Source organism: Trichomycterus rosablanca, chromosome 1 (genome assembly GCF_030014385.1).
Source record: "Trichomycterus rosablanca isolate fTriRos1 chromosome 1, fTriRos1.hap1, whole genome shotgun sequence".
Classification (NCBI taxonomy): Eukaryota; Metazoa; Chordata; class Actinopteri; order Siluriformes; family Trichomycteridae; genus Trichomycterus; species Trichomycterus rosablanca.
The window spans coordinates 27,802,544-27,821,289 of NC_085988.1; the positions used below are offsets into that span (position 1 = coordinate 27,802,544).

At 38.2% G+C, this 18,746-nt stretch overlaps 1 protein-coding gene across 1 annotated transcript in view; it reads right to left on the minus strand.

Annotated features, from left to right (window-relative positions):
* Positions 1-18,746, minus strand: part of si:dkeyp-19e1.3 (USP6 N-terminal-like protein) — a 33,684-nt gene that overhangs the window by 10,559 nt on the left and 4,379 nt on the right. The window contains exons 2-9 of the mRNA XM_062990976.1: positions 11,338-11,411; positions 8,394-8,479; positions 8,095-8,134; positions 6,991-7,071; positions 6,674-6,781; positions 6,180-6,289; positions 2,472-2,520; positions 334-454 (exon numbers count right to left, since the gene is read on the minus strand). Coding sequence (XP_062847046.1) covers positions 334-454; positions 2,472-2,520; positions 6,180-6,289; positions 6,674-6,781; positions 6,991-7,071; positions 8,095-8,134; positions 8,394-8,479; positions 11,338-11,403 — 661 coding nt within the window. The 5' untranslated portion in view covers positions 11,404-11,411. The remainder of the gene's footprint in view (positions 1-333; positions 455-2,471; positions 2,521-6,179; positions 6,290-6,673; positions 6,782-6,990; positions 7,072-8,094; positions 8,135-8,393; positions 8,480-11,337; positions 11,412-18,746) is intronic.

Sequence of the window (18,746 nt, forward strand, 5' to 3'; positions counted from 1 at the left end):
GTTGAAACTACAACATCATTGCTTCTCAGAAATATAAATTGCATAAAGTGCACCTGCTGCTTCACTGCACTATGTGCACATACACCCACAAGCGCTAAACATCCTCACACTGCAGTGGATACATGGTTGCAGTTTTTCATAGGCTGACGACTTTTTATTTACAATAGCAGAAAAGACAAGACAGTACTTCCAAAAATTTTTTTTCAACATTTAAATAATGATTTTTTTTGTGCATGTGTCTGTTTAGAAAGTCTATTTAAATAGTGAAATTCCCTAAGGATTGTGTAGTGTGAGCTTTGTTAGCCAAAAGTCTGTCATGCATGTACGACTCACCATGCATGGAATGTTTTTGGTTGGTGAGCAGCTGTGATAGGGCCCAGAATGCATCCTCCTCGTTCAAGTACATAAGCAATATAGCGGCTATCTGACTCATGCCTTGGCAGTAGCTCACCTCCTGCAAAATAAAGACAAAACCAAACCAGTCAGGACTATCGTAAGATTTGGTCATTCTGATTTGAATACTTTCCTTACTCAAATACACAGCATAAACAATAGCATGGTCAAATCAAATATCCAGTTGATACATTCTGCAATGCATGATTGCACACACAGTAACAGTAATATATTTATACATGTGTATGAACAACTGTGTTTGCAAAGTGTACAATCCCATGTCCACTATTAAACCCTTGCAGCTCATTCAAAATGCAGCTGCCCGTCCGGTTTTTAACCAGCCCAAACACTGCCACATCACCCCACTGCTGCGTTCTCTTCACTGGCTTCCTGTAGCTGCACGCATTCAGTTTAAAACACTGATGCTTGCCTACAAAGCCAAAAATGGACCAGCCCCAAGTTACCTTCACGGTCTAATCAAACCCCGCTCTGTACCACGCAACCTCCGAGCCACCAGTCTCGCTCGACTTGATCCTCCACCCAGGACTAGAGGAAGACAAGCATCAAGGCTCTTCTCTGTTCTAGCACCCAAGTGGTGAAATGAACTTCCTCTGTCTGTCCGAACATCTGAGTATCTTGCTGTCTTAAAAAAACCATTAAAAACCCACCTCTTTACTAAGCACTTAAGCTGACTTGTACTTATTTACTAACATTTTTTTTCCATTTCCAAAAAAACCTGTTGACTGTTGTTTACTAAAACTTGAGAAATGAAATGTTTACTATGGAAGCACTTCTGTAAGTCGCTCTGGATAAGAGCATCTGCTAAATGCAGAAAATGTAAATGTAAATGTACAATTCTTGACTCTTGCTACAGGAAGGTGGAAACACATGAATCTTTTCCAGAAACAGATTTTTGCTGTTGATTAAACGTTTTCACTTTTGGGGTGACTAAGCTCAATTTCAACTCAATTTCAACTCAATGTCAAAGCTAAACCTTGTGCTGACATTGTGCAAGACTAAAGCCAGTGTGGTGAAAAATAGTGTGAATTTCCCCACCATTACACCCATACCAATCACTGCAAAGGGGAACTCATTACAATTAAATGTGTATTTAATGTCTCAATGTGCTTCTATTAAGTACTATAACATTTAGTTAGCTTTGACTAATGAGCACGTCATTTAGGCTTGTGCTGATATTTTTACAGTACAGTCATTTTTTGTCAGTTTAATAGCTATAGACACCCATGATTGTGTGTGATATTTGCACATCTTTGCACCTTTTCTTTTATTATATTTTATAAATTTTCTCTCATTTTCTCCCAATTTAGCGTAGTCAATTTGTCTTCCGCTGCTGGGGATCCCCGATTGCAGTCGAGGTAGGTATATTGCTGCTCACACCTCCTCCAACCTGCGCGCAGCCCTTAACGGAACCCTTTTTCACCCATGCATTCTGCACAGGCGCCTCTCTATCTGCTAGTCAGGGTCATTTCCACATAGTCCGGTAATTTCCCCGTCCTACCCAGCCGACTGGTGGCAACGTCGAGTTTCGAACCGAGGAGTTCAGAATCTCGACGCTGGTGTGCTAGCAGAATATCCCGCTGTGCCACCTGGGTGCCCTTTTTGCAACTTTTTTAAATTCAAATCAACTGTTACAAATGAATTTAAGTGACTTTTTAATGGACAGAATCAATCATGTCCGTTACTGATGATATGATTTAACATTAAACTCATTAGTCATTAAATTATCGGTAATTTTTAATTATTTTTTTTATTAAAAATTATTATTATATAGCTTGAATAGCTATGCAGGCACATGTCTAGTCTCATGCTAATAATATCTGCAAATAAGTTACAGAAATTATAGTATAAGTATAGCTAGCATTTTTATTTTATTTTCATATTTTACCACCACTTTATCATTGTTAGGATCCTGTTGGGTTCCACTTCCCACCCCCCGACACAGCCAATCATGCCTGTATGTAGATGCCCAACCACACTGCTGAACCCTGGATCCCAGCGGTAGTGGGTCAGTGCAATTTCCTAAAACAAGAAATGCACACGTGGATCCATTTACTTACTGTGTTGTAGACAGAGTAAGCTGCCAGCACATGAAACAGGGCTTGCTGCCTGTAGAAAGAACAGCAATAATTAATACAATTCCTTACTAACAAGTTGCTGTCATAATAAATACACAAGCTACATAAAAACTGGCTGTTTCAGAAATCAAGAACTGCTCATAAAAAAATGATGATAAATCAGTGACACAGAAAATAGTACAATAATTAGCACAATTTATAGAATAAAATAATAATAAAATATTCAATAATCCAGCCTAGAATAAAACAGCCTAGAACCATCTACACATCTTTATTTATTATTTTATTAGGATTTTAACATCATGTTTTACACACTTTGGTTACATTTCTGACAGGACAGGTAATTACTGGTTACACAAGATTCATTAGTTCAAGTTTGTAATGTGAAACAGTCACAGACAATTTTGTGTCTCCAATTCACCTTACTTGCATGTCATTGGACTGTGGAAGGAAACCAAAGCTTCCGAAGGAAACCTATGCAGACACTGGGAGAACATGCAAACTCCACACAGAAGGGACCCGGACTGTCCCATCTAAGAATCGAACCAAGGACCTTCTTGCTGCGAGGTGACAGTGCTACTCACCAAGCCACCGTGCCGCTGTATTTAGTATCTGATTTTGGAAAATAACTATACATATACACCGATCAGCCATAACATTAAAACCACCTCTTTGTTTCTACACTCACTGTCCATTTTATCAACGTACCATATAGAAGCACTTTGTAGTTCTACAGTTACTGACTGTAGTCCATCTGTTTCTCTGCATGCTTTGTTAGCCCCCTTTTATGCTGTTCTTCAATGGTCAGGACCCCCACAGGACCACCACAGAGCAGGTATTATTTGGGTGGTGGGTCATTCTCAGCACTGCAGTGACACTGACATGGTGGTGGTGTGTTAGTTTGTGTTGTGCTGGTATGAGTGGATCAGACACAGCAGCGCTGCTGGAGTTTTTAAACACCTCACTGTCACTGCTGGACTGAGAATAGTCCACCAACCAAAAAATATATCCAGCCAACAGCTCCCCATAGGCAGCGTCCTGTGACCACTGATGAAGGTCTAGAAGATGACCAACTCAAACAGCAGCAATGGATGAGCGATCGTCTCTGACTTTACATCTACAAGGTGGACCAACTAGTTAGGAGTGTCTAATAGAGTGGACAGTGAGTGGACACAGTGTTTAAAAACTCCAGCAGCGCTGCTGTGTCTGATCCACTCATACCAGCACAACACAAACTAACACACCACCACCATGTCAGTGTCACTGCAGTGCTGAGAATGATCCACCACCTAAATTATACCTGCTCTGTGGGGGTCCTGTGGGGGTCCTGACCATTGAAGAACAGGGTGAAAGCAGGATAAAAAAGTATGTAGAGAAACAGATGAACTACAGTCAGTAATTGTAGAACTACAAAGTGCTTCTATATGGTAAGTGGAGCTGATAAAATGGACAGTGAGTGTAGAAACAAGGAGGTGGTTTTAATGTTATGGCTGATCGGTGTATATGAACTGGGATTGGGGAAAATGGAATTAGACATTCCTAGCTAACAGTCTGGCAGCTATCAAACTGCTAATAAGAAACTTCTAGTCCGAGTACTCGGCAAGTTTCTGCCCTTTGATGGCCAAGCTAACCTAAAAATAGGCCAAACAATTTATATAATGACAAAAAGTAATCCACGAGGCTTTTGTTGTACAAGTACTCACAACATAAACAACTGAGTGCAGACTGAGCTAAGAACTATGTGTGCTATGCATGAAGGTGTGGTCAGACGTTTCTTGTTTGTTGAGGTAATGCAGCAACAAGATGGCTGCACTGATGTAATTTTATTTTACTTCCCCTACTTTGCACAGCCCCTAAACCACACAGAAGTGTAAAACCACATTATGTCCTCCAGCCGTGTGAGTGCACCATGACTCACTACTGAGTGTCACAAACTAGACTTTGGGAGGGTGGAAATTTCTGAATGTCAAAATATATTCCAACCAGAAGTTAATGGTGCTGTGAGTCACACCACCATGTATTATTGGTGTGAAAATGAAATAAAAGCAACATATCTGAGTCTAATTCATTCAACAAGCTGATATGTCTCAATAGTCCTAAATGAACTAGTTGAATTACAGGACATAAAAGCAGACAGTTATTAGGTCAGGATTTAAAAACAAATACATTTATTCTTAGCGTAACATCAGTGAGCACTGAGGCCCATCACTTCCTGTAATGCCTCGCTCACTTACAGGAAACTAAACAAAAAAGCGAGCAGTGTCAGAGAGGAAGTGGCTCGTGTTTTGGTTAGAACAAGGTCCAAAAATGTTCACGCCACAAGCACCTGAACACAAAAATCCTTGTAGCCAAAACACAACATTTGGAAAAAAGGTACATAAAGGAAGGACGACATGTCTCTGGTGTTCTGTAGGTGTTTTTCAAAATGTCCGGGACTAAATAACCAAACACGTCAAACTGGACATTAATAACCCCAACTGAACATATTTAATAAGCACAAAGTAGGTTTGCTTTAAGTAAAATAAATAGATGCCTGAGGTCTTTTTGTAGCAAATTATAATGACGTATTATTAAGTTTTATTAAGTATTGTACATACAGTAATTCTGTAGCTCAAAATGTGTGTCAGTGTGTACATAAGAGGTGAATATGACAATAAAACACCAATATTACAATAGGTGAGGTTCCAATTTTAGACTTGTATTGTTGTTATTATAATTATTACCCCACATCAATTTTATCTAGTCTTTGAATAAAATATAAGACTATTACAAGTTAGTAAGTCTAGGATTCTAAATAATCATAGTCTAGACAATGAGTATACACAGTTCAACAAAAACCTCTAAGAGGTATTATAATTGATTTGGTGTTTCAGACACACCCACTGAAAGGTTTATATATTCATTTATTTATTTATTAGGATTTTAACGTCATTTTTTACACATTTGGTTACATTCATGGCAAGACATGTAACTACTTGTTACACAAGAATCACCAGTTCACAAGTTTAATGTCAAACACAGTCATGTACAATGGAAATCTCCAGTTCACCTCACTTGCATGTCTTGGACTGTGGGAGAATTTCGGAGCTCCCGGAGGAAACCCACACAGACACAGGGAGAGAACACAGGGAGAACATGCAAACTCCACACAGAAAGGACCGCTTCACCTGGGAATCAAACCCAGGACCTTCTTGCTGTGAGGAGACAGTGCTACCCATCAAGCCACTGTGCCACCCAAAAGGTTTATAAAATTATTTATTTAAAATATATGCTTTTAACTGGGCACTCTGGTGACACAGAGGTAAATCATCCTCGTCCACTATTACTGAGATTCAAACCCTTATCATCGTGTCGGGCAGCTAAACAGACACGACTGGCTATATCTGAAGGTGGTGGGGGTGGCCAAACAGCCTAGCCCTTGCAAGGTGCACTTGTCAGTGCCCAAGTCTGAATAAAAATAGACAAATACAAATGCCTTTAACTAGACTGCTGCAAGGTTCCACAGACACACTTGAAATACTTACTGATAATCTTTAAACAAGTGGAGGCTGAGGAAAGTAGCTAACAGTAAACTAACATTTTAATAATGCTAATGGTTTCACAATAAAAAAAAAAATAACTCATGATCAGGTGTCCATATGAAAATGTGCATGTTGTGTGTCTTTATGTCCTTGTGGACTGTTGACTTACTTGACTCCAAATCTTTCCATAAACATGATGTGATTCCTGAAGGTTCTGTTAACATCCAGGTCTATCTGTTTAATTTCTTGTGAGTAGATCCTGGCTTGTTCCTTCATTTTCTAAAGAAAGTGAAAAACAAGTAATGATTGGAACATAGCGTACAAAGCATCTAAACATGGTTGTTTAGCACATACTAAATGTCCATTAATCTTCAAGTACAGTTCTCAAATGTACACACAAATACTGTATATAAAGTCAGCATATACAGTCAAACCACTGATATGTAAATAACACTGATTATCACATTACAGTGGCACCTCTCGTGGGGTGAAAGCAGCTTAAAGAAGCAAATTCCATACACTACATTTGGGGGAAAATAAAAAAGTGGATGGTTTGGTTTAAAAAAAAAAAAAAAATACAGTTTTACACAATTTCGGTTGGGCAACAGTAATCACCACATGTTCCTGACGCACACAAAAAAACATTCTGCTATAGATGCTTACCTCATACTTCCCCTCATTCTGCTTCTTCACCTTCTCCAATTCCAGCAAGAGCGCCCAGGCCTGTCCACGCAGCTGCAGGGGAATCCCTTTATACACACGCTTTATCATCTGCACCGTACCACACACAGACACACAAACAGGATGAGGAAACGCCAGAATGGAGTCTATTGTCTGTGCCCATGATTAGGGGTACCAGAAGAAATTCCAGACCCCCAGCACAAGAGTTTTTATCCCACTTCCCTTTGAACCCTAGGACCTTTTTCAACTTTTGTCTGTTATGGCAGCCCTGTTTACCAGTAGAAAACCGTCAAGCTCACCTTCTCACTGTTCTGGTACTTTTCCCACTTTTTCACCATCTTTAGCCATTTCTCCACCCTTTCAATCTCATGAACTTTATGCTGTAGGGAAAAATATAGGTAGCCATTGATAAATTGTATATTATGGTTATAAAAAGACACCACTGCAAGCCTAATGGGTTGATACAAGGCAGGTTGGGTCTAGTTTCAGCTGTGCCCACTGTAGCTTTGGATTCTTGTTCTTGGCTGACAGTTATAAGGATTGCTTGTTTGAATTAGTTTGCCTTTCTTGAACCAGTCTGGCCATTTAATGTTTAATGTGCCACAGAACTGACACTCACCGATTCTAAAGTTTAAAAAAAAAAAAGGGGAAAAAATCATGTTGTTTTTCCTTTTTAAAATTTAGTTACTACAGTAGCACTAAGGAACCCCATCTGACCCTCCCTCCCCAGACATGGCTAGTTGGGTCTGTTGGATGACAGCAATCCAAGTTAAAGTCACACCTGCTGGAATCTGGGTTCAAGTCTCAGCAGGTGCTATTACCTACACAGAAATGATAGAGTATGTCTGAGGGGGATGGCTGAAGTCCTTTGATGAATTTATGTTTCTGCTTTGCGCCCAGTGATTCAGAGAGAAAAGAACCCTTAGTAGGATACAGTGGTAGTAAAAATGGAGTAATATTTATATTCCTTTATTAACATATTGTATTTTAATTTTTTGTCTACAAAATACATTATTAAACTATGTTGTGTTTGTTTGTTTTATTAGGATTTTAACGTCATGTTACATTCATGAGAGGAACGGAAGTTACTCAGTACACAAGGTTCATCAGTTCACAAGGTTATATCAAACACAGTCCTGGACAATTTAGTATCTCCAATTTACCTCACTTGCATGTCTTTGGACTGTGGGAGGAAACCGGAGCTCCCGGAGGAAACCCACACAGACACTGGGAGAACATGCAAACTTTACATAGAAAGGACCCGGACCACCCCACCTGGGGATCGAACCCAGGACCTTCTTGCTGTGAGGCGAGAGTGCTACCCACCGAGCCACCTGATGTGTTTAAAGTGAATAAACAGTGTAAATCATTGTAAATCAATTTGTAAATCATTGTTAACTGACCTTATCCTCCACTGCATTCGGTGTGGGCAACTCCTCCTCACTGCGAAGATAAAACACATATAGTCGTTCTAAACTCAAATCATAGTTATTGTACACACAAAACTATAAACAAGAAACATGAAAATAACAGTGAAATGGTTTGTACAAGCCTGGGATCTACTAAGCAATTGTTGGTCAAGATTAAGAATAAAAAACTAAAGCTGTTGATTACTGGCACAGTCCCAGCTATTTCCTTTTCATTTTCTGTAAGTTCAAACAGTAAACCTGCCTAAACAGACTGCTGGTGAGCAAAAACTTACTGCAGGAAGCCAAATCGGTCCATGACCTTGAAGAGGTTGTAGTTGGGATCCTCCCAGGGGTTAATGTGAACCCCCTCTGCTCGTCCCTGTGAGCATTCAAATAAGGTTATGAAAGGAAGCCAAAAATAGCAAAGAACATTAAAAAAAACACACACACAGGAAAAACATTTTATAGTGGTACATCAGGGAATTGGGGAGAGTCGTTTTAAAATTCTTTTAACCTTAATAACAAGCACCGGTGTCACTTATTTTGTTCATGTTTAGACTTCACACTTTCTGACAGCGTCTAGACCAAGCATTTCTTTCTAACAGAAATAACTGACTACCAAAGGCAAAACTCTGTTTCAAAATTCAAATCCAAAGTTGGGACAGTAGGGAAAATGTACATACAAACAGACAGCAAATATTTGCAAATTCTTTTTGACCTCCATTTCATTGAAAGCCATATAAATTGATAACATGTGTGATTAGGGCTGTGCAATATGACTAAAAAACTTATATCTCGATATGCTTTTGAGAAGTGGCGATATACGATATGCGATATGAAATCAACCACACAGCAGCAAAAAAATCATAACTGCTGCTTACCTGTGCTACTGTTCTACAAATTGCGAATCAAATTTATTTCCGTGCTGTTCCATTAGGGATATAATCACCTTCTTTTTCTTCTTGAAGGCCACCTTACATGTTTCCAGAATACTTCCAGAATAATTTATTCTCTCGGCTTTCCCAGTAAAAAGCTGAAACTGGTAATTCGTTTACTAAGCTGTCACTTATGCCTTTACAACCAATCAAGACAGAGTTTAAAATTCCGCCCAAAAGCTGAATTCGAGAGACTCTGATTGGTTTATACAGCTGTTTTTCAAGGCTTGAACCACGAATGAATCTCTTTCACAAATGAACTGATTCATTTGTGTGAGCAAAACGAATGAATCTTTACAATAGATAAGAGCACAGCTCCATGATTCGATTCCAATTAATAATTAGTGTGAAAAAAGTCGTTTCGGACAGTGATTCAGTCTGCATGTGTGTGCGTGCACGCATCCACCCGCTCATGCACTAGAGAAAGCGTTATGCGCAGCGCTTGTGCTCTGTTTTAAATGTTCTCAAATGGTAACCTGTGTATCCTAGACATACTCGATATATCGAATATATTCGCGATATACCACCCAGCCCTATGTGTGATACATACAGTGGATATAAAAATTCTACAACTCCTTGTTATAATGGAAGGCTTTTGTGATGGAAAAAAAAAATCATACAAGGATAAATAATTTCAGATTTATTTCCACCTTTAATGCAACCAATAATCTGTACAATTCAATTGAAAAACAAGCTGAAATCTTATATAGGGAAAGAAATTAAAACTAAAATAATGTGGTTGCCTAAGTGTGCACACCCTCTTATAGGATAAAATAAGGCACAACAGTGACATTACCAAGAACTGGATGTCCTTCCAAAATGAAAGATGAAAAGACAAAAAGAAAACTGGTTTGGGAGGCTGCCAAATGGCCTACAGCAACATTAAAGAGCTGTCAGAATTTCTGGCAAGTACTGGTTGCGTACTACATGCCCAGCTATTATTAAAGTCATCAAGTCTGCCAAAAGCATGTGGGAAAATGTGTTCTGGTCTGATGAGACCAAAGTTGAACTATTTAGGTGTAATTCCAAAAGGTATGTTAGCCACAAAACAACACTGCATTACCATAATAACGCCATACCCACAATGAAGCATGGTGGTGGCAGAATTATGCTTTGGGTCTGTTTTTCTTCAACCAGAACTGGTTCTTTAGTCATTATGAACTATGAAAAAATTTGCAAGAGAAAGTGGGCAAAGATTGCCAGCAGACTGACTTAAAAAGACTGAACATTGTTATTAAATCAGAAGGTGTTAAAAGTGAATATACAGTCATGTGAAAAAGTTAGGACACCCCATGAGAACCTTTGTCTTTTTGAACATATTTAAACATATGGACATTTGAGCTTTATTTGAACAGCACTGAGGGATGGAGCTTATATAACTAAACAAATTAAACTTTTAAGTTGTAATATGTAATGAACAAAAATGGAAATTTATTGTGAGGAAAAAGTTAGGACACCCCCACATTTATTACTACTTAAAATGTCTATCTATAATGTCATGGTTTGGGGCTGCTTTGCAGCAGCAGGGCCTGGCAAGCTCTCCATTATAGAATCCACGATGAATTCTTCACTGTATCAGAGGGTGCTTGAGGAAAATGTAAGACCATCTGTCCAAAAACTAAAGCTGAAGTGGACCATGCAGCATGACAACGACCCAAAACATTCCAGTAAATCCACCAAGGAATGGCTCAAAAGGAAGAAATGGAGAGTTCTGGAATGGCAAAAGCCCGGATCTTAATCCTATTGAGATGCTGTGGGGTGATTTGAAACGGGCTGTGCATGCAAGAAACCCCTCAAACCTCACACAGCTGAAAAATACTGCATGGAGGATTGGAAAAAAACCTTCTTCCAGTCAATGTCAGAGACTGGTAGATGGTTATAGGAAACGTCTAATTGAGGTTATTTCAGCCAAAGGGGAAAATACCAGTTACTAGGGCATAGGGTGTCATAACTTTTTCCTTTGACTGAATGAGCACAAATGACCACAAAGAGACCATGGAATGTTGTGTGAAGGCTTTTCAAAAGAATAGAGGCTGTTACAGCCACAAAGAAAGGACCAGCTCCATATTAATGTCCATGTTTTTCTTAATAGGATGCCAAACAAGCTTATGGTCAGGTGTCCACATATCTTTTGAAGTAAAAACATATGATCAAGCACTCTCACATCTTGGCTTTAGAATATTGCTTCTGCTGCAGTCTGACTGGGGCTTGAATGAAGTCCTGCCTAAACATCACAGACAAGTTTCCAATGGCTGCGTTCCAACTTGACTAGTATGTAAATTTGTAATGTCATGTGACTAACCTTGTCATATTTTAAAATGATCTCAGCCCGTTCATCAGCTATTAATTTGTCGATATCTTTCTTCATCTCAAAACCTGGAAAGGGGATAAAAAGAAGAGGTAATGTTACTTGTTTAAGCATGAACAGAGAGAGAGTACACAAAGGGTGCTGGTATTGAGGTCCAATCTTATGTTTTGTGGTGAAATATGACTTTAATTCAGCAGATGTGGTGACTTTGACAAATAAATGCCGGTTTTAAACACAATTGCTAACTGACAGATGGAAAAGTCAAACTAATTCAATAGTTTTTCTAAACCTTCCCCTTTTTCTTATTAGAATCCCAGAATTGTATTTATCTTTTGGTAGTTTTCACTGTAAATGCTAATATATCACAAATGTTTAGAAGTGCATACTCCGGAACATTGTTCTCATCCTTAAACTGCTGGATTTTTTAACATTTAACAACAATGCTGGACCTGAACCGCCCCTGGATGCTCTTTTAAATACCCAAGCACCCATCAAAGATGTTTCTATAAACATTTAACAATATTTCTGGTGGCCCCTGTCCCAACATTAATTTTTACAGGCATCAATTTAAGATTTAGCATAATTTCAAATACAGATCAAAGTGGATTTACATACAACAGCTGTCTTTTAATAGCATTATATTAACTTTATCACGTACTGAATGTAGGTGCAAAGGTGCATGTGTGAGTGTTCGTGCCAGTGTGTGAGAGTGTATAAGTGTGAGACACATGCACAAGACTAATGCGTAACTGTGGCAGGTCTACGAACAAATATAGATCATTACAGACAAAGCAAGTGACAAGTATTTAGCATTCCGTTTTTATCTGTAAAAGTTTGAAATCAGTAGTCCTAATTTTTTGAAGCCAATCACATTTTACTGCACTGGGAAAAAAAACGTTTATAATTGTTTTGATGCTTTAAAAACCCTCTATAATAAAATATAAAACAAAAACCATAACTGTGGTCACCAGACCCACAGTATAAAAATTGCCATGACAGCCCTACATGCAAGCCTGTGTGGTATTTACACCAAAATACAAATAGCACATCATGGGAACCCATTTTTGTACAACCTGTACAATCACCAGTCACTGTCCACTGTCATCACAAACAGCAGGACATTTATTCTCCCTGAAAACTTATATCAAATCTGTAGCCGCTTCTTTTTACCTGCCAGCATTGGGTTCCCACTCAAAGATCATGTACAGAGAGACCTCCCCTACCACACACAAACACTGCATATCGCAGCTGGATGACCCTCTGAAAAAATTGTTTGTGTGGCTGCCCCACCATGTTGGCGGCTCTGCTGAGACACTCTAAACAGTGCACCCATATATTTGCATCTAAGATGATTAAAGGTTTATTTGTTATTATTATTGTAAAATAGATTGAATGGGGAGCTCAGGAGATGCAGTTGTCTATTACAATAGCCAACCACATCTGAAATCTGAGTTTAAATCTGGTTTGATTGGTGGTATCAACAGGCTACGCATCTAAACAGGCATCATTGGTTATGTCTAAGAAGTAGTGGGTGGTTTAGATATTCCTTCTTAGCGGCCAGCGTTTCCTGGGTAAACCCAACCTACTGCAATCCTGACAAGGTTAAAGTAGTTGATAAAAATTAATGAAAAAAATAATAACAATAATAATAATGATAATAAGTCATTTAACACAGAGTGGATGCTAAGTTTTAGGCAGCCATGAGTATGTACACTATTTTTGTCACCTTATCAGCTGCACTAGCTAAAGGCTAAAAAAACAACCAAAACAAGCTATATGCAGATTACTTCTGGTCAAAAGCACAGAACACCAACTGAGGTCATCAGCAAGTCAAAGTGTGGGAGAACACACTGCAGTGGGACAGGTGGTTCTTCATCTGCTGCTGGCATGTTAAACATGTGTTGACAGAGACTGGTCAGGTTTAACACTCACTGTGGTGTGAGCTGATGATTTTATGACTTAACGCACCCATTAAAATCCTCTCCTGCAGGGAAATGGCCTATAAGGTGTCCTGGCATTAAACTCTCCATTAACCAACCAACCAACCAACCAACCAACCAACCATGAATCAATGCTTCTGTAATATTGGGTTCCTAAAATTAAGTTCTTTGCAAGCCATACAGGTTTTTCAGACCTAATCAATACTGACACATACATTTGAAAGAGCTGTTTTTGTGTTTTGGATCGTATTTTTAGTCAGTAATCGAAAAGTATTGAAAACTGCTAGGTTCGTGCAGGCATTATTTAGGTCATTTTTCACAACTTTTGTTTGTTTGATAAAGAGTTGAGTGAAATGAAAGCAACAAAATGATTTTAGTATATACCTATGTGTGTGACAGAGGGTTAACAATACTGGTGGGGTACTGATGTAGCCCAATATGTAGTGTATTAAGGATTCAGCAGACACAAATTAGTGACATATTTTAACAGCATAGTTCTGACCATTTTTCTTAGCTCATTGTTTGTCATTGAACTCAGTTCAAGACGATCTAGTTCATATCTTAGAAACCTTCACAGCCATGAGTACTTTCTGTTCCAAGGACTAACAATCTAAACAAGGTTAAGTATGAAGAAATAATAAAAATTCAACAGCATGTAAACAGTCATGCAGTTAATGAAAAGCCCAACATAGAGAATACAGTTTTCAAAAGTTTGCACAAATATTATCACTTATTATCACTCACACTCTGAAACAGCAGGCATATATGATAGTGATGACATTTTTTTTATGTTTTGTACAAGTGTGCCACAGCAGTAAAACACACTAGTCCACTACCACTGGGATCCAGGAATCAAATGATTTGACATGAGTTAACAGTTAATCATGATCAACTTATTATGGTAGTTTATTAGCCTAATCAGTTAGGATAGTGGTTAGCTCAGAGATTAAGGTACTGGTCTAGTTATCTGACAGCTAATGGTTCAAGCCCCACCACCTCCAAGGGCTACTGTTGGGCCCCTCAAAAAGTCCCTCAAGCTTCAATTGATTCCATTGTATTCAGTAACAAGTGTAAGTCCCTTTGGATAAATAAAAGCATCTGCTAAATGCCGTAAATGTAAATTAGGTTAAAAGATTCGGACAAAATTTGCAACCCTAATTTATAAAAGACTCCCCGCTGTAGAATTTGAAGCCTTTTGATTTTACATTTTTCACTGTCCATACAAACATAAAAATAGCATTTGTAATATTTAACCAATTTTAAAAGTCTTTAGATTCACTGCTATTTGTGTGAACCAGACTCTACTCACTTATTCTTGATCATTTATGCCAAGGAGCAACTGAGAGTAGATAAGATAATGTTTTTGGAATGTAGGAGGAAATGCACTACAGCAAACCTTGTTATTTAAAAAATCGAGCAGAACACCATTTCTTCTCTGAGAGAACATTTATAATAACTGTGGTTCACACCCCAGCCTGGGCTCACATTTACAGAAGACACATGGTGGTATGTTCACCTAGCTATTGGGGGTACACATATCAGCTGGTCCCAAGCCCAAATAAATAAAAGGACTGCACCAGGAAAGGTATCTGGAGCAAAAACTGTGCCAAATCAAATATGCGGTTGAATGATCAGCTGTGGCCACCCTTATTAGGAGCTTCCGAAGTGATTATTTATTTAAATCTAGTGTAAAATGCTAGTATTAGTAGTATGGTAAATCGTGTCCACATTGAGCAGCACACCACAAAGCATTTTATGAAATCTGACATTTGGTTGTATTAACTTTACTGTTCAAGTATAAACTCAATGGCTTTAAGGTGGTTGACCTTTCTTGACTGTGATATTTTGGCCTCTCTAGGGCAGTTCAGGAGCGTGTTGTTTCAATGGACCATTGTTTATGCCGCAGCGTAACTTCCTTTAAGGATGCATTAAGTCAATCCTAGTGGGTCAAAACAACAGTGGCAGTCTGCACTCCAAGACCAAATTTGATGAAGTAGGATTGTAAAGCTAAATAGAAAAATGCTATTTTTTCCGAATGCTTCTGTATTTAGGGGTCACAGAAAATAATTCTGGTCCACCTACCTGACCTGGCACAGTTTATTTATACCTGGGCTAGGGCACTGAGAACACACATAACTGCATGTCCTAATGGCTAGGCTGTTCAGCCACACCAGACATTTCCAATCATGTCTGTGTAGATGCCCGATGAGATGATAGCACAGCTGAGATTCAAACCCAAGACCTCAGAGATAGTGGGTTAGCATATTATACCGCTGCAACACCTGATCACGCAAATAGAAAAATCCCCTTAACTTATTAAAATAAATATAGTACACCTAGTCTAAACACATTTCTGAGACACCGCTCGGTCACCCAAGTCATTTTAAAATGTGTAATAGTAGTGAAGCTGTTCATGAGGAAGTGCAGTTGACTACACTTGAGCTTGTGCTAAAATTATGATGGTATTTTTAAACACACTGCACACCCAGGAGAGTAAAATATAGCCAAAGGAAAAACCCTTTTCCTTAGTATTAAACACCTAATTGCTTGTTCAAGACCTGAAAGTCCACTAACCTTTCCACATTATATTTTTACATAACAGTACATCTTGGGAATTACAGGTTGAGACCTGAGGTTGCTTGGTATTTAAGTTTGGAATATCTGCTTTACCTTTGATCTATTTAAAAACATACAATTTTAAAAATGAAAACTGGTTCCACTTTTTTCCAATGCCTCAAAAAAGTCTCATAATAATTGAAAGGAAATTTAAACAAGCAAGCTGCTTCAGCAATACAGGAACTGAGAATTTTGGGGGGTTTATAACTTTAGCCAACTATGAGAAATCCATGTCAGACTGTGAGAGTTCTTTTTTTCCCAACCTCAAAAGCTCAGTGGTGAGAAACAGGAATGGAATTTATAAATTTGCCCTTTAAATAAAATAATTATGATCAATTAAGACATGCCCACAAATAATTTATCCTTCTCCACCCACTATGTTTATCTTAATAATCACTAATTTCATACTTCACCGGCGGTTCATCCTGGTCAGTGTCACGTTTCCAGTCCAGTGTTTCAGGTTTCCCTAGAACCACTGGGTGCAATGCAGTAACACACCCCGGACAGAATGCTCAAACGCTGAGGATTAGAACCCTGAATCCCAGGGGTAGCAAGCTAGTGCAATTTACAGATGCGCCACCCAAGCAACCGATGCAAATTTGGTCTAATTCTTTTAAATAATAACCGTCAGTCAGTGCTTAACTTACAGGCTCATAGTGGCCTATTAAATATCAAGTTCATCGGAATCGGACCCAGGACCTTCTTGCTGTAAGGTGACAGTGCTACCCACCAAACAATTGTGCCACTCAAAACTGATAAGCAAGAGAAACATGATGGATCATAAGTAATTGACCTAAACTGAACAAATAAAATGCAGACTTTTTCCTGTAATGAAAAAATCAAATGTGGTTTGTTATATTAAGGGTTGGATTTTAAGGATGTAGAAACTCAGTCATACCAAAAAAACTGGGATGTCAGCTTTTGAGTTTTTAAATATTGAAAAAAAATGGCATGTGAACGATTAACCTGTTAACCCAAGCAACCAATGCAAATTTGGTCTAAATAATAACCGTCAGTCAGTCAGTGCTATAACTTACAGGCTCATAGTGGCCCATTAAATATCAAGTTCCAATTAAACACGTCGTTAGTATTTATTACATAAAAATTGGCACAAACACTACAACCAGAAAGAAAGAAGACTGTCCAAAGTTAGCAAAAATGCCAAAGCTCTTAAAAACTTCTTATCTTTGCCCCTTAGTTAAAAGAATAAAATCAATTCATGAATTTATTTATTTTGTAGATCTGATAGCTATAAGGGGATAAAAACACCTGAACCTGATTGTTAGAAATGGTTTCTACATAATTTTGGCTGTTTATGTATCAACCACAGGCTAATACAAATTTAAATTGGCCAACACTTTTTGTGTGGTTTTGCTTTGTCACTGATCTTGTATTGTTACTTTAACACTTGTCTCTAGTGCCAACATTTGTAGCACATACAGATTTGGATAAATGAATTCTTTACAATAATATCATCTATCTTTTTAGGTTTCAGGTTACTTTAGATCAAAGACTAAAAATACATAAAAACACTTAACAAGTATATTTAAACATGTACTCTCAGCACGGGTGCATCATAACAGATCTAAATCCAAAGATCTGTTCATTTTACCTCCAGTGTGAAAGTGAGTTAATCACATCGAGATGTGAAACATTGGTGCCACCACTTCCCATGTCAAAGTCAATAACCTGCACTTAAGGGGAAACAAAAAGGTTTCACATCAGATGTATGTTGGACTTCCCTAAAACTGATATTTGTTTTGTTTATTTGTTTATCATGTTTTACACTTTAGTTACACATGGCTCATCAGTTCAAATTCAATGTCAAACACCGGCACAGCCAATGTTGTACCTCCTATTAAACCAACTTTTGAATGTGGGAGTAAACCGAAGCTACTGGAGGAAACCCACAAATACACAGGGGGGAACATGCTAACTCTACACAGAAAGGACCTGGACTGGTCCACCTGGGAATCAGACACAGGACATTCTTGCTGTAAGGTGACAGTGCTACTCATAAAACAACTGTGCCACCCAAAACTGATACGCAAGAGAAACATGATGGCTCATAAATAATTGACTAAACTGAATAAATACAATGCAGACTTTTTCCTTTGATTTCTACACTGAAGCTTAGTAATAATCCACTCAAAAAACCATAGCAAAATTGTTACTTATTACAGTTAACAATGCTTTTCTTACTAGGGAGACTGAAATAAAAAAAAAAATCTAATGTGCATGTACATTTTAAGGGTGTAGAAACTCAGCCATACCAAAAAACTGAGTTTATAAATATTGAAAAAAAATGGCATGTGAACGATTAACCTGTTAACCCGATAACCACCAGAGAAGTCATTGATCGGTTAATGAGGTACATATGCAGTTTGGAAATACTTTGGTTTTAGATTATATAAGTGTGCTCAGTCCAAAGTATTATGCAAAGTGTGTCAAGCTATTAAGACCAGCATCACAGGGAACACGCCAAACATTTAGCATCACTTACAAGTACAACCACAAACAGCTACATGAGAAGTGTTCAGCAAAAAAAATCATTCCAATGTTAGCTTGTGCTGTAAAAGATAAGGATATGGTTGGAACTGGAAAAATGTAATCCCTCCCCACTATTGTACTACTTTGTACAATTGTGACGCGTACAGAACTGAATTAAGATATGCAACAAGAAGTCTTAGTAAACAAAGGAATAATATTTATAGATAAATAAGAGGAATTTTGAGACTATAAGTTGGCATAAAGTTGAATTAAAATGTAAAAACATCTATTTCTTTTGACAATGAACATGTGCATCACTGTTCAACCCCAGCCTCACACCCAGTGTACATGAGTACG